We start from the raw sequence: 14,330 nt of genomic DNA on the forward strand, positions 1-14,330 counted from the left end.
CAAATTCTGAGGTGCGGAGTGCGCAGAGCGGGCTGGCGGCGGAGGGCGCGGTTGTTGTTTTCAATCAGGAGGGAGTCGCAGACTCTGAGCACCAGATCCGGGCGAGTCTTTAGGGACCCAGACTCAAACGGGAGAAGCGGGACTGTCTGGCTTCGGTCAGAGCGAGTGCAGCTTTCTCTCCGAGCTTTGCAGCGGGTGCTGGGACTCAGAGAGGCAGAGCCCCTGGGGACAGGACTGAGAGCCGCCATAACTGCTCTCTCCGGCCCACCCTGTTGATCCTGTGCGACCCGCCCCGCCCAAGCCCTGCACAGAGGCATTTGCCGGATAGCCTCAGGCAAAGGCTAGATTAGCACCTCCCTAGAGGACAGAAGTTCTCTCACTGCTGACACAGCTGATTCTCATAGCCACTTGGCCTGGAGGTCAAACCCTCCCTGCTATTAGCTACAACAATCAAGATTTAACTATAAGACTGCGAACAAAGACCACTAGGGGGTGCACCAAGGAAGCATAACAAAATGCGGAGACAAAGAAACAGGACAAAATTGTCAATGGAAGATATAGAGTTCAGAACCACACTTTTAAGGTCTCTCAAGAACTATTTAGAAGCTGCCGATAAACTTAATGAGATCTACACGAAAACTAATAAAACCCTCGATCTTATATTGGGGAACCAACTAGAAATTAAGCATATACGGACTGAAATAACGAATATTATACAGACGCCCGACAGCAGACCAGAGGAGCGCAAGAATCAAGTCAATGATTTGAAATGCGAGGAAGCAAAAAACATCCAACCGGAAAAGCAAAATGAAAAAAGAATCCAAAAATGCGAGGATAGTGTAAGGAGCCTCTGGGACAGCTTCAAGCGTACCAACATCAGAATTATAGGGGTGCCAGAAGATGAGAGAGAGCAAGATATTGAAAACCTATTTGAAGAAATAATGACAGAAAACTTCCCCCACCTGGTGAAAGAAATGGACTTACAGGTCCAAGAAGCGCGGAGAACCCCAAACAAAAGGAATCCAAAGAGGACCACACCAAGACACATCATAATTAAAATGCCAAGAGCAAAAGATAAAGAGAGAATCTTAAAAACAGCAAGAGAAAGAAACTCAGTTACCTACAAGGGAATACCCATACGACTGTCAGCGGATTTCTCAACAGAAACTTTGCAGGCCAGAAGGGAATGGCAAGAAATATTCAAAGTGATGAATACCAAGAACCTACAACCAAGATTACTTTATCCAGCAAAGCTATCATTCAGAATTGAAGGTCAGATAAAGAGCTTCACAGATAAGGAAAAGCTAAAGGAGTTCATCACCACCAAACCAGAATTATATGAAATGCTGAAAGGTATCCTTTAAGAAGAGGAAGAGGAAGAAAAAGGTAAAGATACAAATTATGAACAACAAATATGCATCTATCAACAAGTGAATCTAAGAATCAAGTGAATAAATAATCTGATGAACAGAATGAACTGTTGATTATAATAGAATCAGGGACATAGAAAGGGAATGGACTGACTATTCTTGGGGGGGAAAGGGGTGTGGGAGATGTGGGAAGAGACTGGACAAAAATCGTGCACCTATGGATGAGGACAGTGGGTGGGGAGTGAGGGCGGAGGGTGGGGCGGGAACTGGGAGGAGGGGAGTTATGGGGGGGGAAAAAAAGAGGAACAAATGTAATAATCTGAACAATAAAGATTTAATTAAAAAATAAATAAATAAATAAAAAACAAAAAAAAAAAACAGACATACTAACTTCATACAGCAACACCTCAAGGCACAATCAAGCTGACTTCACATGTCTTCGACTTTGCGCAATTTAACACACATGGGCCTTACTCCTCTTCATTTCCCTTTACCTCCTGAAAGTTCAAATTTCTTAGCCTGTCAACCAAATCCTACCTCTTTTCACTTTGTTCATCTGGCTCCAGCCACTCTTGCCTCCTTGCTGTTCCTCAAACACATTTCACACGCTCTGCCCGAATGCTCTTGCCTGGATCCACAGGGCTCACCCTCTCACTGACTTCAGCTTTCTGCTCAGAAGTCCCCACTCCCCACCGACGCTGTGCGAATTAGCACCCCCTTCTCCAGCCTCCCTGGCTATTGATTTGCTCTGTTTTTCTCCAGCATTGACACACTATGATTTTTTTATTATTTTCCCAACATTTTCCGAAATTAAAAAAAAAAAATCCTCCAAGGCACTGCCATCCCAATTCGTACAAACTATAAGTCTGTCTCCTTATCGAAACAGGAAGCAAGATCAGCTCTAGCACAACTTATTTCTAAGCCCTCCCTCCTACAATCGTTATACTGATGTCTTCTCCATGTTGGCCTCTGCCCATGCGAATACCCGCAGCCCAATGCCGCTCACTGAGGAGCTCCGTCCGCTCTGCCCTCTCCGTGCAATAACCTTTCGGTCAAGATGCTACCCTTTGCATCTTCCTTTTCACCTTCATTGCACCCAGGCTCTGTGTCCTCTACAGCAGCCAAATCCACAAAGATCAGCATAAATATAACCAGATAATTCCTACTAAGGTGTGTGTGATTCAGTAACTGAGAGAAAAGCAAATTCTTGGAGTTTCTAACTGGAAAAAAGGGAGAGATAAAAATATGTATGGCTTGTGTTCTTAAGACATTTCCATTCCATTTATTTCTTCAAATTTTGCCATCTCTTTTCTTTTGTCTTAGTCTTTCCACCTGAAAAGTCTTATTATAGTTTGACATTATCTAAGAAGCATCTATCTCCCTTGTGTTTGTCATGCCATTTAGCACTGACCTCCTCCCTCTGACACTCCTCCTCCCTAAGCAAGTGTTTTTCTACCTCAGTGAGTCTCCATTTCATATTGGATTTCAGCCTTTCCTTCAAAATGTATTTGAAAGCTGCCTTTCCACATATCACTTCCACCCCTTGTTTCCTACAGGGACTAGGCATCGGATCCGTGCACTCGGTCCTACGTAAAATGCTGGCTTTTAGACGTCATTACACACTTCAATTATTTTCAGGAGTAACTACTTGGAGATAAAAAAAATATCTTTTCAAAAAAGACAACCTTGATGTTGTTTATTGTCCTCTCTCATTATAATAGGCAATGCAACGTGTTTGCTTTCTTATGTTGTATATACAGACTTTTTCATGGCTGCAATGAACTAAAAACATTTTTAATTTCATTTTTCCTGGAAATTTAAAATAAAGGCAGCGAATGTTTAAAGAACCATATGTAACAACCTGTACTATTTTGATGGTAGAATAAATTATTTTTAAAACAAACAATGATACTTTTCTACATTCTACACCAAAACTTCCTGAGATGCCCTCAGCTGCTCACTGCCACATGATACATGAAATATTCCCTCAGAATGAAAACCTTCCTTAGGTCCATGAAAGACTACTCACCAGACTTCTTTGCTTTCAAAGCAATGACAGCTGCTAGCTCTCTCTGCACCTGATAAAATATTAAGAAAAAATTAATTAGAATAAGAAAAATGTAGATATCAAAAGCAGTACTTTGTTTTTATATATGCAACCCAAATTAAGAGCTATAACAATCAGAGCTAAATTTGCTGCCACTTTTGGGGGTTTTGTTTGATTTTATTAATGTGGAAAAACCTCTGCATAGAAACTTTAAGCTAAAAAGCTGAAAGAATCATAGTGATCAAAAAGAAATTAGAGGTTGCCAGAATGTATCATGGAACATTGGTATTTTTGCTGTACTTATGGGAAGAACTTCAAAAATATAATTATCGAACACTTAGTAGTAATTCAAATGACAAATTATTAAAGCAGGCATGTATATTGGCAAAGATAGAACTATTATTTATCTCTCAAAGATTCTAGCTTACACAGAAATTCTACAACAATTAAGATGGGTGACCCTGGTTTAACTGGACCTCTGCCCAAACACCGTAAACGTTCATTTGAAATCTGACAGGTTTCCAGCAAACAGTTCAGAAAATATGCCACATAAAAGCAAGTGCTACCGAGTCATAGGGTAGGTGAAGTAGGAATAGACAAGACAAACTTAAAAATCCTAAGTGCCGTAACACCCCCCTTATTTGTCCAGATTTTTGCTTGCTCATTCTCTGTCTCTCAACTCCACATATTTGAGTGCTTAAATCCTTTCCTAAAAGCTTTCTGGAAGAGACAAAAAAAAAAGTTAACTACAATCACTTTCAAAGAAAAAAAAGTAATGAAGATTAACTTTGGGAAATCTGTGTTGGGCAGCAATTAAATATTCCATAACAAGAAAGCTCATGCCCCTACAGGACACAGTCTTTGAAGCTTAGAAGTATGTGTCATCACACTTCTAAGGTGTATGGAGGTGGAGGAGGTGGAGGTGGAGGTGGTGGTGAGTTTGGAAGGGTCCTGATAATGAATTTTAAAGGGAGAACATGGAAGTTCAAGGTTAAAGAAGATTTGCTGTTGAGATTTGTTTAATTTGTATTTATTTACTTGTAGGCAAAAGTAGCACAATATGCTAGACCCTGGGACTCCACCTAGGGACCAGGTTCACGGTGGCCAGGGCATCCTCACCCGGAAGACAGCAGCTTCTGCGGCACTGCTCTGCGGCCTTGCTTTCCCTGGCTGGCAAGTCCCCGTGCCATTCAAAAGGGCATGCTCTTTATCATGCTAAGTGAAGTCAGTCAGTCAGTCAGTCAGTCAAATCAGGTATCATCACATGATGCACTCACATGTGGGATCTAAGTAACAAAATAAACTGATGAACGGAGTGGATCCAGAGACATGGAAGCATGGAACAGAGTGTGGAATCTCAGAGGAAACGCGGGGAGGGTGGGCGGGTGGGAGGTAATAAACCAAAGACCTTGTATGCATATATGCATAACCCACAGACACAGACAATAGAAGGCCTGGGGCAGGGGTGGGGGCGGGGGTGGGCTAGAGGAGGGTCAATGAGGAAAAAGGGAGGACATATGTAATACTTTCAACAATATAGAATTATTTTTTTAAAAAGGGTATACTCTTGATTTAGCTGATTCTTTGATGCCTTAAAACTCTCTCCAGAAAATTATACAGTAACTAGAGTGCACGGGTAGGGTCCCTAGGCCTGGCCTGCGATCAGGACTGATCAGGTTCCCCGCCTCCCCACCTCTCCACTTCGTTCTTCCCTCGCTTCCTCAGCGCCTTGCTGCCATTGCTAGTTCCTCACTATGTTCCGTGTCCCCCCCAACCCCCGTGTGGTCAGCGCATGTCATAGCAAGCGATCAAACTCCTGGTCTCCTGGTCGAACTCCCGAGGGGACACTTTGCATATTGGCCTTTTATATATACAGATGAGAAGACAATCAGTCCTTCTCCAACCTTGAAGTCCGAGCTCTGAAAATGCTCACGGTAGGAAAATGTGCAGTTCAAGATCGTCCAGGTAAAAGAGGGCTGGGGGAGACAAGTGATGCGTGGCCATAGGAAAACCTTCACAAATACTTGTGCAGTGTTGTGCCCAGATTTCAAAGTTCCCAAGACCCCCAGGGAGCCAGTCAGTCCGATGCAAAAGCAAAGAGTCCTTTATTATGCAAGCCGGCCTGCGCTCCCTGTTCACCAGACCCACCGACACAGTGGAAAGTCCAGTGGCCGAGAGAGCGAGGCCTGATGGGACAGGGGGTTTTAAAGGGGGGTGGAGTGGGGGCAGGAGAGGGCACTGTGGGCCCTGCCGATTGGCCAGGCGCGAGAGTCGGTACAGGATGTGGTCACAGTGATGGCGTGCACTTCCCTTGATCATCATTGGTTAATCCAGAGAAATCCTGGGTGTGGCTAGCAGCGGCTTCTTCCCGTGAGGAAGCACATGGCCCCATCCCAAAATGGAGGACCCAAGGCAAGATGGAGGGCGCAGTCCTTGTCCGGCTCCTGCTGCTGCCGCTCGAACTCACCACAAGGCAGGATGGCCCTCCCGCACAGCACCCGCAGCTGGCCTGCGGGCAGACCGGGTCTCCAGCGCATCTGGGCGGCACAGGCCCAGCAAATGGGGTGCGGCCGGTGGAGCGGCCCAGCTCTGGAGGAGCGGCATCCGCTCGGAGCAGGCCCGGCCCATGGGGCCGGCGCACTGCAGCATGGCGGCCTCCCCGAGCCTGGGCACGTGCCCCACTCTGCTGCCGCCGCTGCTGCACCGGGCCCGGTCCGGAGGGCAGCGGGCGGGTGGCAGCCCGCGCCGGGCTCCCCCCGTGGGCCGGGGAGCCAATGCCCCCCCCCATGGGGCCGGCGGTCGGCCCACGCAAGCCCCGGTCCCCCCAACCGGGCCCGAGGGCCGCATGGACCCCCGGCCCCAGCGCGGGCAAGCGGCGGCCGACCACGGGGAAGGGAGGAAAGAGCCAGGCGGTGAGGCCTTCCATTCCTATGACCTCCCCCATGGTCGGTCGCCGCCCGGCCCCACCCCTCGGCCCGCTGCCGGCCACCACGTAGCCGTCCGGAGACTCGGACCCGCTCCGGGGAGGCCAGGCCCTACGGCAGGTGCGGAGGGATCTCAGAGCCGGGCGGTCAGACTCCTCCCCCCGCACCGCCCGGAGAGGCGGGCGGTGCGCCTTTCATGCAGGTAGTCAAATAAAAAACAATTGAACAAAACACCCATTATTGCATATTTTATATTTTAAAGTTGTTAATAAGTTTTATTATAGTATCACCATCTCTTTTCAGGATTGTGCCCCTTCACAGTGCCACAAATATTTGGGGGTGGGGCCAAAATATGGACCATAAACATTCACTGGGATCTTGTCAAGGCTGAACGATTCTATGACCTCCCAAGAAGATCCCACCATGGCTCAGAGACCAAAGGGAAGCAGAAAATGATGCTTGTGGATGGCTGCATTTGCTTACAGAGGACCAAATTCCATGCCTGACATTCTCTTCATGAGATCTCAGCTTTTCTTTCTCTAAACTGCAAACAAGGTGTGAAATACAACTAGCTCAGAAAAGGAAAGTATTATATTCCTACCATTGAATGACATGACATCTTTTCACAGATTTGGTGGGGAAAGAAACAAGGAATGCAAGCAAGAAGCCAATCTAGCATGTGAGGGGGAATTGGGAAGGTGATGAGAGGGGACAATGAGAACGGACTACACAGGTCAATTTAGAAAGAACCTACACTTTAAAATAAAAACAAACATAAAGTAAATGAGATCACTCTAGACTCTGGATGCCCTGCATGTCTGCAGTCTGGGAGGATGGAGGAGTGCTTTTTGCAGGGCCTGGTGTAGACTGGCTTCCACTACCCCAGGAATGAAAAGGTTTCTAGACAAAACCTCAAAGGTAGGTTATTGTTCAGACAAAACAAACCACATTCTCTAGTGCACTGACCATCATTTCATCATTTTCAATTGTATGACTAAGGCTGTCTTTTGGATGGTAGGGACCTGCCTGTCCTTTTATGGTATAACCCAGGGCAATCAACACTCGTTCACTGACCCACAGGAGGCAATACAGGGGCAGCCTTAAAAGGACATAGGAAGGATTTAGGGGAGAGAAAAAGCTGCCCCAGGGAGGACAATGAAAATCAAAGGAGAAGACGACCCCGCCCCCCCACTAATAAGCTCCTCTCAGCAGAAATCTTCAGGACTGATTCGCACTCAAGGCCTCCTTTGCAAAGAACTGTTAGGTTTATATTAAAAAACTAAAACTTTGAGCAACTGCAAAAGCAGAAACTAGAATTCTCTCTTTTTAAAAAAATACATTTTTATTGATTTCAGAGAGGAAGGGAGAGGGAGAGAGAGGTAGAAACATCAATGATGAGAGAGAATCATTGATGGGCTGCCTCCTCACACCCTGTCCTGGGGATTGAGCCCACAACCTGGACAGGTGCCCTGATTGGGAATTGAACTATGATCTCCTGGTTCATAGTTTGATGTTCAACCACTGAGCCACACCTGCTGGGCATGAAGTACTAAGGTACCTGTTGGATTAAAAAATAAATGCCATGCATAGTCTAGCACCAGTCAAGCCTTCAGAGGACTGACATCCGGGTCCACATTTTGACAACTTCCTGAGAAACCGTGAGCAAAAACCATCCAGCTAGGAGATGCTCCTGAATTTCTGACTTTCAGAAACTGTGTGAGACAATAGATATGTGTTGTTTTAAACCATTACATTGGGGGTCGCTGGTCATGCTGAAGAGTCCTTTGTAGGACAATGGTGATTTTCTACTTGATCTACTTGGATATTGTTGGTTAATCTCAGTTTCTCTCTCCATGACTGAAATGGAACCCTGTTCTCAGATCAGGCTTATGGACACATATAGAGCCAAGAGCCACATCTGATGTTGGCCGATGTTTTTATTTAATGTGGGTGCTGAACTGCTGCCCAGGTAAATAGGAGAAAGGCATTCTTAATCCGACAGAAAGACTTTATTACCTCGGCCTTCCCTACTATGATCTGAAACCCCTGGGGCCAGATGGGTTTCAAAATTCAAACTTTTATACATTTCAGAACGGTACTCTACTTACCTCAAACCCTCAGTGAGGTCTGGGGCAACAACTTGTCATCAGAAATCACACATTAGTATTTATGCAATAAGATGTATGATTATTCGTACCAAATGAGATAAAGGAAGACTAGAAAAAGCGTCAGGATTTTCCACTAAATATGTTCAGTAGGTTAGATGTTTTTTTTTTTTTTTTCAGAGCTTTTAGATTTCAGAACTGAATAATGGATTGTAAACCTCTACTAATTTTACATTGAAAGCTTCTCTCCCTCATCTTTTTCTCATGTTTCCTCTTGTCAGATAGCTATGTAGTCACTACTCAAGTCTACTAAGAAATGCTTTCTTTAAATAGTTTGGAGTTTCATCTACCTCTCAGCAGTTCCCGAGTTTGGCTGCACATTAGAGCCAATTGGGAGCTTTGAACAACTACTTACACTTGGTCCCCAGCTAAATCAGATCCTCCGGGGGGAGGTCCAGGCATCAGTATTTGCTGCTGCTGTTGTTTCAAAGGTTCCTACATGCTTCTCGGTTGTATCGCGAGTTGAGAATCATTCTTCTATTTAATAAGGTATCTTAGTTTTCCCAAGACTCAACCTCTTTATCTTATGACCATTTCAACTGACAATCGCTCTTTACTTTTTATTTTGTTCTCTAATTTAATTAATCTATAAAGGAACATGGTCCACTGTGCTATAACTCAACCCAATGATAAGATTCAGTTACTAGCAACAATTTGACAGACACCATTTCCTCAAGTACCAGGAAAGTTGCAGGGATGCTTTTTAAGAAACTTAAACTTTAATTTAAAATGCAGTTCATTTGATATAAAAAAAACTATATAAATCAAAACACATCTGTATTTGGGTATGCTTGCTCTTGTAAATATCTGTATAGTGGATAATTAAAGGACTGGTTAGAGGTATTTCGAAAACTCCCCTCTCCTCATGTTGAATTGTTTGGATTTTCTGTCTTCCATAACCAGCAGGGCTGTTCACAAAGTAGTCCTGAAATTTAACAGGCACAAGAGTCCATCTTATGTCTAGCGTTCTGTCTTCTTTACTTCCTGGTACTTCGATAGTGCCTGCGGCCTCTAAATCTGAATGCCCACAAAGCTGTTCTGCATCAACACCAAGACTCAAGAGGCAACAGAAAGAGTCAAATGCAGACTCTGGGTGCCCGGGAGCACCTCCGTGGGAAAGGTCAACCAAGAAGACACGAGCAGGCCTCATGGAGCAAGAGGCCCTAGAAAACCAAGTGAGAGCTGGAGAGAATGCAGGTCATTTGCGGGAGGATAGACCAATAGTGGCAAATGTCTTAGCTGACCGAAGCATTGTCCTTATAAATCAGTGTTTGATAGAATCACCAAGTCACACATTTCCTAAAGGATTTTAGTAAATCTATTAATTTTGGAAACATTTACATGTTGGTTCCATGATAGAAATGTTTTTAAAACATAGAACTTATTTTCTAATTTCCTACATTAAATATAAGAAGGAACATAATCCAGAATTCTTCCCCATTTTATTCCCAAATAGACTTACTCTTAAACCTCTATAAGATTTTAAGTTAGTAAGGACTTTAACCACTCTAGGGGAAAAAAACAAATAAGTATACTTCTTAAAGTCATCAACGCACTTGCAGATAAGATACAAACTGAGCAGTGATGCTGGCTCGACTCTGGTCCTATGAATACCCATAGGCCAAGCAGCAGTTTTCTTGGTTCAGCAGAAGCCTGTTTTCCTATCTCCACGTTCATTATTTTGTTGAAGAGCTAATGTTGCCACAAATCTGACACATAGATAATGTTGCAATTACCTGTTCATGTCAACCAATAATTGAAAAATTAAGAAAGATATATAAATATCTGTCTAGACACCACTGTTCTCCACCTAATAGTTTATTTAACAAACTGCTGTTTCCCCAGTAATTGCTGTCACCACATCAAAGACGTGTTTGTTTAGCATGCTGAGAAGACAACATATGCTTACGCTTACGCAAATATATCAAGACGAGGGATAGTTTTAAAAGCTTTTTATTAACTTTATTTTTATTGCTGTCACTGTTAAAATCTTTTATATAAACTTGTTTTGAATACACACAGATATGCCTATTAATTTTACTAAAAAACACTGTTATCCATTCTCAGTAATCCAATCTCCATTGTTAACTCCTACTCTGCTTGTGATCATCTGAAAACTATCAGATCTTTTTAATGTGAACCTCTGTCCAAGCAGATGCACGTCCATGTAGCTGATGCACGTCCATGTAGCAAATACATGTCCATGCATTTAAATAAGAAACTTAAAAACCTAAATGCAGGACTTTATTCCCACTCATTGTCCTTTTGGGAGGTTAGATGTCTCAACAATAGCCTTATTATAACCACAACACTAGTCAGGTCCCAGGTATCTCAGGGATCTCCTATGTAGGCGTCTCCTGTCTGTAGGGGGTAGACTCCTGCAGAAGCATAAAGGGATGTTACATTAGAAATACTGGATTGGGATGAATCCAGATCAAATAAGACCTTTGTCAACTAGAAAATCTTTAGAAAGCTAACATGGGAGGGATTCCTGGGAGAACAAGATTCAGAACTCAAGATCAAGATTCAAAAGCCTAAAACAGGCAAAGGAAATGTCCATTTACTTTAGGCCAACCTTGAAAGTAGTTCTAGGATTCTAGTGTCACCTGGAACTTGCCCTTAACTCCCAGAGGCCTCTATGGTCATTGCACGTGGGCTCCTCCTCCTCTGAGCCAGCAATGCTGTGTTTAATCCTTCTCGTGCTTGGATTATTTTTTTTACCTTCTCTTCTGCCATTTCTCTTTGACTTTTACCAGAGTAAGTTCTTAGCTTTTAAAGGTTCATAGGATTCGACTGGGTGCATGCAGACAATCCAGGCCTGTAGCCTTAATTATATTTGATGGCCCCTTTCACCATCTAATCATTTAATGCGATATCTGCAGGTGCTAATGAGGGCATCCATCTTTGGGGACCAGTCTACCAACCATAAAATAGTAACACAGATCCTCAGAGCCTTCCTGAAAAACTATCCCTCCACACCTTCTTAGGGTCTTTTTTTAAAAAAATCTTTAATTTCTTTATTGGTTAAGGTATTACAAATGTGTCCTCATCCCCCCAGTAACCCCAACCTCCCCCCTCCAACTCATGCTCTCATTCCCCCTGTTGATCTCTTCCCCTTACCCCCACCCTCCCCTACTTTCCCTCTGGGGATTGATAGTCTGATCGCTGCTCCTTTGTCTTTGGATCTGTCCCTGTTAATCAGTCTATGTTGTTCTCTATATTCCACAGATGAATGAGATCATGTGGTATTTATCTTTCTCTTACTGGCTTATTTCACTTAGCATAATGCTCTCCAGTTCCATCCATGCTGTTGCAAATGGCAAGAATTCCTTCTTTTTTACCGCAGCGTAGTATTCCATTGTGTAGTTCTTAGGGTCTTATAGGAACTTGCTAATAGAGTCTAGTTCTGGAAAATGATTTATCTGTTATAAAATTTTTACCAGAGTCTGCACACTCCAGAGTGCACATAATGAAGCCAGAAACCCTCAGAAGCAGTCTGAATGAATTCTCAATGGCTAAACCACACAGCCGTGTTTACCAGTATTTAATGACTCCTGACCATTTAGAAATTAAAATGTTATTTACTGTAACTTGTCAAGTCTCATTTCATAAAATGCTTCCAAAAAATTCTATAATCTAATCCTAAATCCAATTTGTTGAGACCTATTCAGTAACTATATAGTGTTAAGTGAAGATGATGTGGAAAACTGTTTTAAGAATCCTAAATGGTTATTTTTAATTAAAGTGGACTCTCTCTCATTTTTTAAATCATCACTTGAGGATATTTTTTCTGACTTCCAGACAGAGCGGAAGGGAGGGAAGAGGTGGGGAGAGAGAGAGGAACATTGATGTGAGAAAGACACATGGACTGCTTGCCTCCAGCATGCACCCTGACTGCCCTAACAGGGGCTGGGGATCGCATCTGAGATATATGCCTTGACCAGGAATTGAACCCACCACCCTTTGATACATGGGTTGATGCTCTAACTACTGAACAAAACTGGCCAGGAAAAAGTGGACTCCCAGTGACTACTTCTGTCTAAAAAGCTCCATCTCCCCACTGTGATGATGGCACACCCTGCTGAGTGAGCCTGGGGTGTGATGGTGCATGAAAAGCGTTAGCAGAACACCTGCACCAGGCAAAAACTCCAGATACCAGTCATTCTCAGTCTTTACCCACATCTCAGGTGGTCTTCCAAAATCAACGGGTTAATACACTAACATCTGCAAGCCAGATTCTTCCCCATTGTACCCACACAGAAGGTCACCTCTGTGCTGTTTATAAGAGCAGAAGATTAAAAACAAGCATGATATTCAAAAGTAGGGGAAATGGTAAATCATGAAATGGGATCCACTATAAATGTCATAAGAGGTACTTTTAGCACTGAAAACTTATTAAGTGACAAGTACAGACCACAAAATAAAAGGGTCATTTTTTAAAATAAAAATATACATATAAGAAAAATAACCTAGGAAGTAACAAACATCAGGAGTGTTAGTATGTTATTTATAAGTGGTTTTATTATGAGCATTTTTCTATTCAGGGATTTTTAAAAATTGTAAAAGTCTCTAAGTCCAAGTTAAACAATCCAAGTGTCAGGTAAATAAGAAGAAAATTGCAGAGTTGAATCCAGCTCACCACCAGGTTTACCACCATTTGACACTTACAAATAGAGGAATAGATTTCACACTATTTCTACCCAGTAGTCACATGAAATTTCATCCTATTCTAACTTTTACAACAAAGTAAAAAGACAGAAACATTCAAAAATCTACCTATTTCATCACCACCAAAAAAATTCAAGTAATTTTTACTTTTTTTATATGCCTCCTGGTCCTTCTGCAATATGAATATACTCTATATAAAGCTATAACATTGACTTAAGAATGCAAAATTACATTTCATTGAAGTAGCTGTAAGAAATTTTATTTTAAACAAATGCACAAAGAAGCAGCCCAATATGAGATATTCATGGATCATTCTTTTAAAGCTCATTTAACATCCCTCACACAGGGTTTCACAGTAACACTTCACAAGCTCATGACTGTCAATATACCAAGTGACAGTTGAGTAGTATGTTTCTATTCAATCAAAAATGTCTATGTTTTCTAGGTTGCTGGAAGCCGGTCCATCCTTGCTGCTTGACACAGTCGCTGCAGGAAAGAAACATCTGCACAGCATATGTTTCAAGGGACCTGGCGTATATAGCATACTGTTCTTAATATGTTTGCTCCCCTTAGCGCTGTGTGTTTTAACCAAGGTCACCTCTCCGAGAAAGGTTGTTTCCCCAGGTAGGAATTTTTCCCTGAAGTCAGGGAGGGGATGCCTCTCCTAGAAAGGTTGTTTCCCCAGGTAGGAATTTTTCCCTGAAGTCAGGGAGGGCATGAAACTCCTTAACTAAGTGCCAGGCGGGTAGTTAATCACTACAAACAATCATGCTTAAGCTACATAATCTTTACTCCCTGGAATGGAGATAAGAAACGCCCTAACCTTTGTAATAGAAATTGACAGGATTAAAATCAACTGGTATAAATACGGATGTAACAAGACAATAAACAGCAGAGCCTCTCTGGAGATCGAGACCAGAACTTGGCTGGAGATCCTGGCTAGGCTGCTGATCAACTGAACGCTGTCTCCGTGTCATTCCTTCTTTGCCGACTCCGTCTACGCCTTTGGGGACCCCTGGACCCGCTGGGGCTGGACCCCGGCATATGCCGGGGTCCAACCCCAGCGGGTCCAGGGGTCCCCAAAGGCGTGGACGGAGTCGGCGAAGACTAAATGACACGGATGCTGAGTTCAGTTGATCATCATAACCGGGTTCTC

At 43.3% G+C, this 14,330-nt stretch overlaps 1 protein-coding gene across 10 annotated transcripts in view; it reads right to left on the reverse strand.

The window, feature by feature from the left end:
* Positions 1-14,330, reverse strand: part of RAPGEF5 (Rap guanine nucleotide exchange factor 5) — a 203,805-nt gene that overhangs the window by 119,677 nt on the left and 69,798 nt on the right. For all 10 annotated transcript variants that reach the window (XR_009454766.1, XR_009454765.1, XM_059712536.1 and 7 more), the window contains exon 7: positions 3,400-3,448. Coding sequence is in view for 8 of the 10 variants with exons in the window: in XM_059712536.1 (XP_059568519.1) it covers positions 3,400-3,448 (49 nt within the window). In the remaining 2 variants the exon portion in view is untranslated. The remainder of the gene's footprint in view (positions 1-3,399; positions 3,449-14,330) is intronic.

This window comes from Myotis daubentonii, chromosome 10 (genome assembly GCF_963259705.1).
Source record: "Myotis daubentonii chromosome 10, mMyoDau2.1, whole genome shotgun sequence".
NCBI lineage: Eukaryota > Metazoa > Chordata > Mammalia > Chiroptera > Vespertilionidae > Myotis > Myotis daubentonii.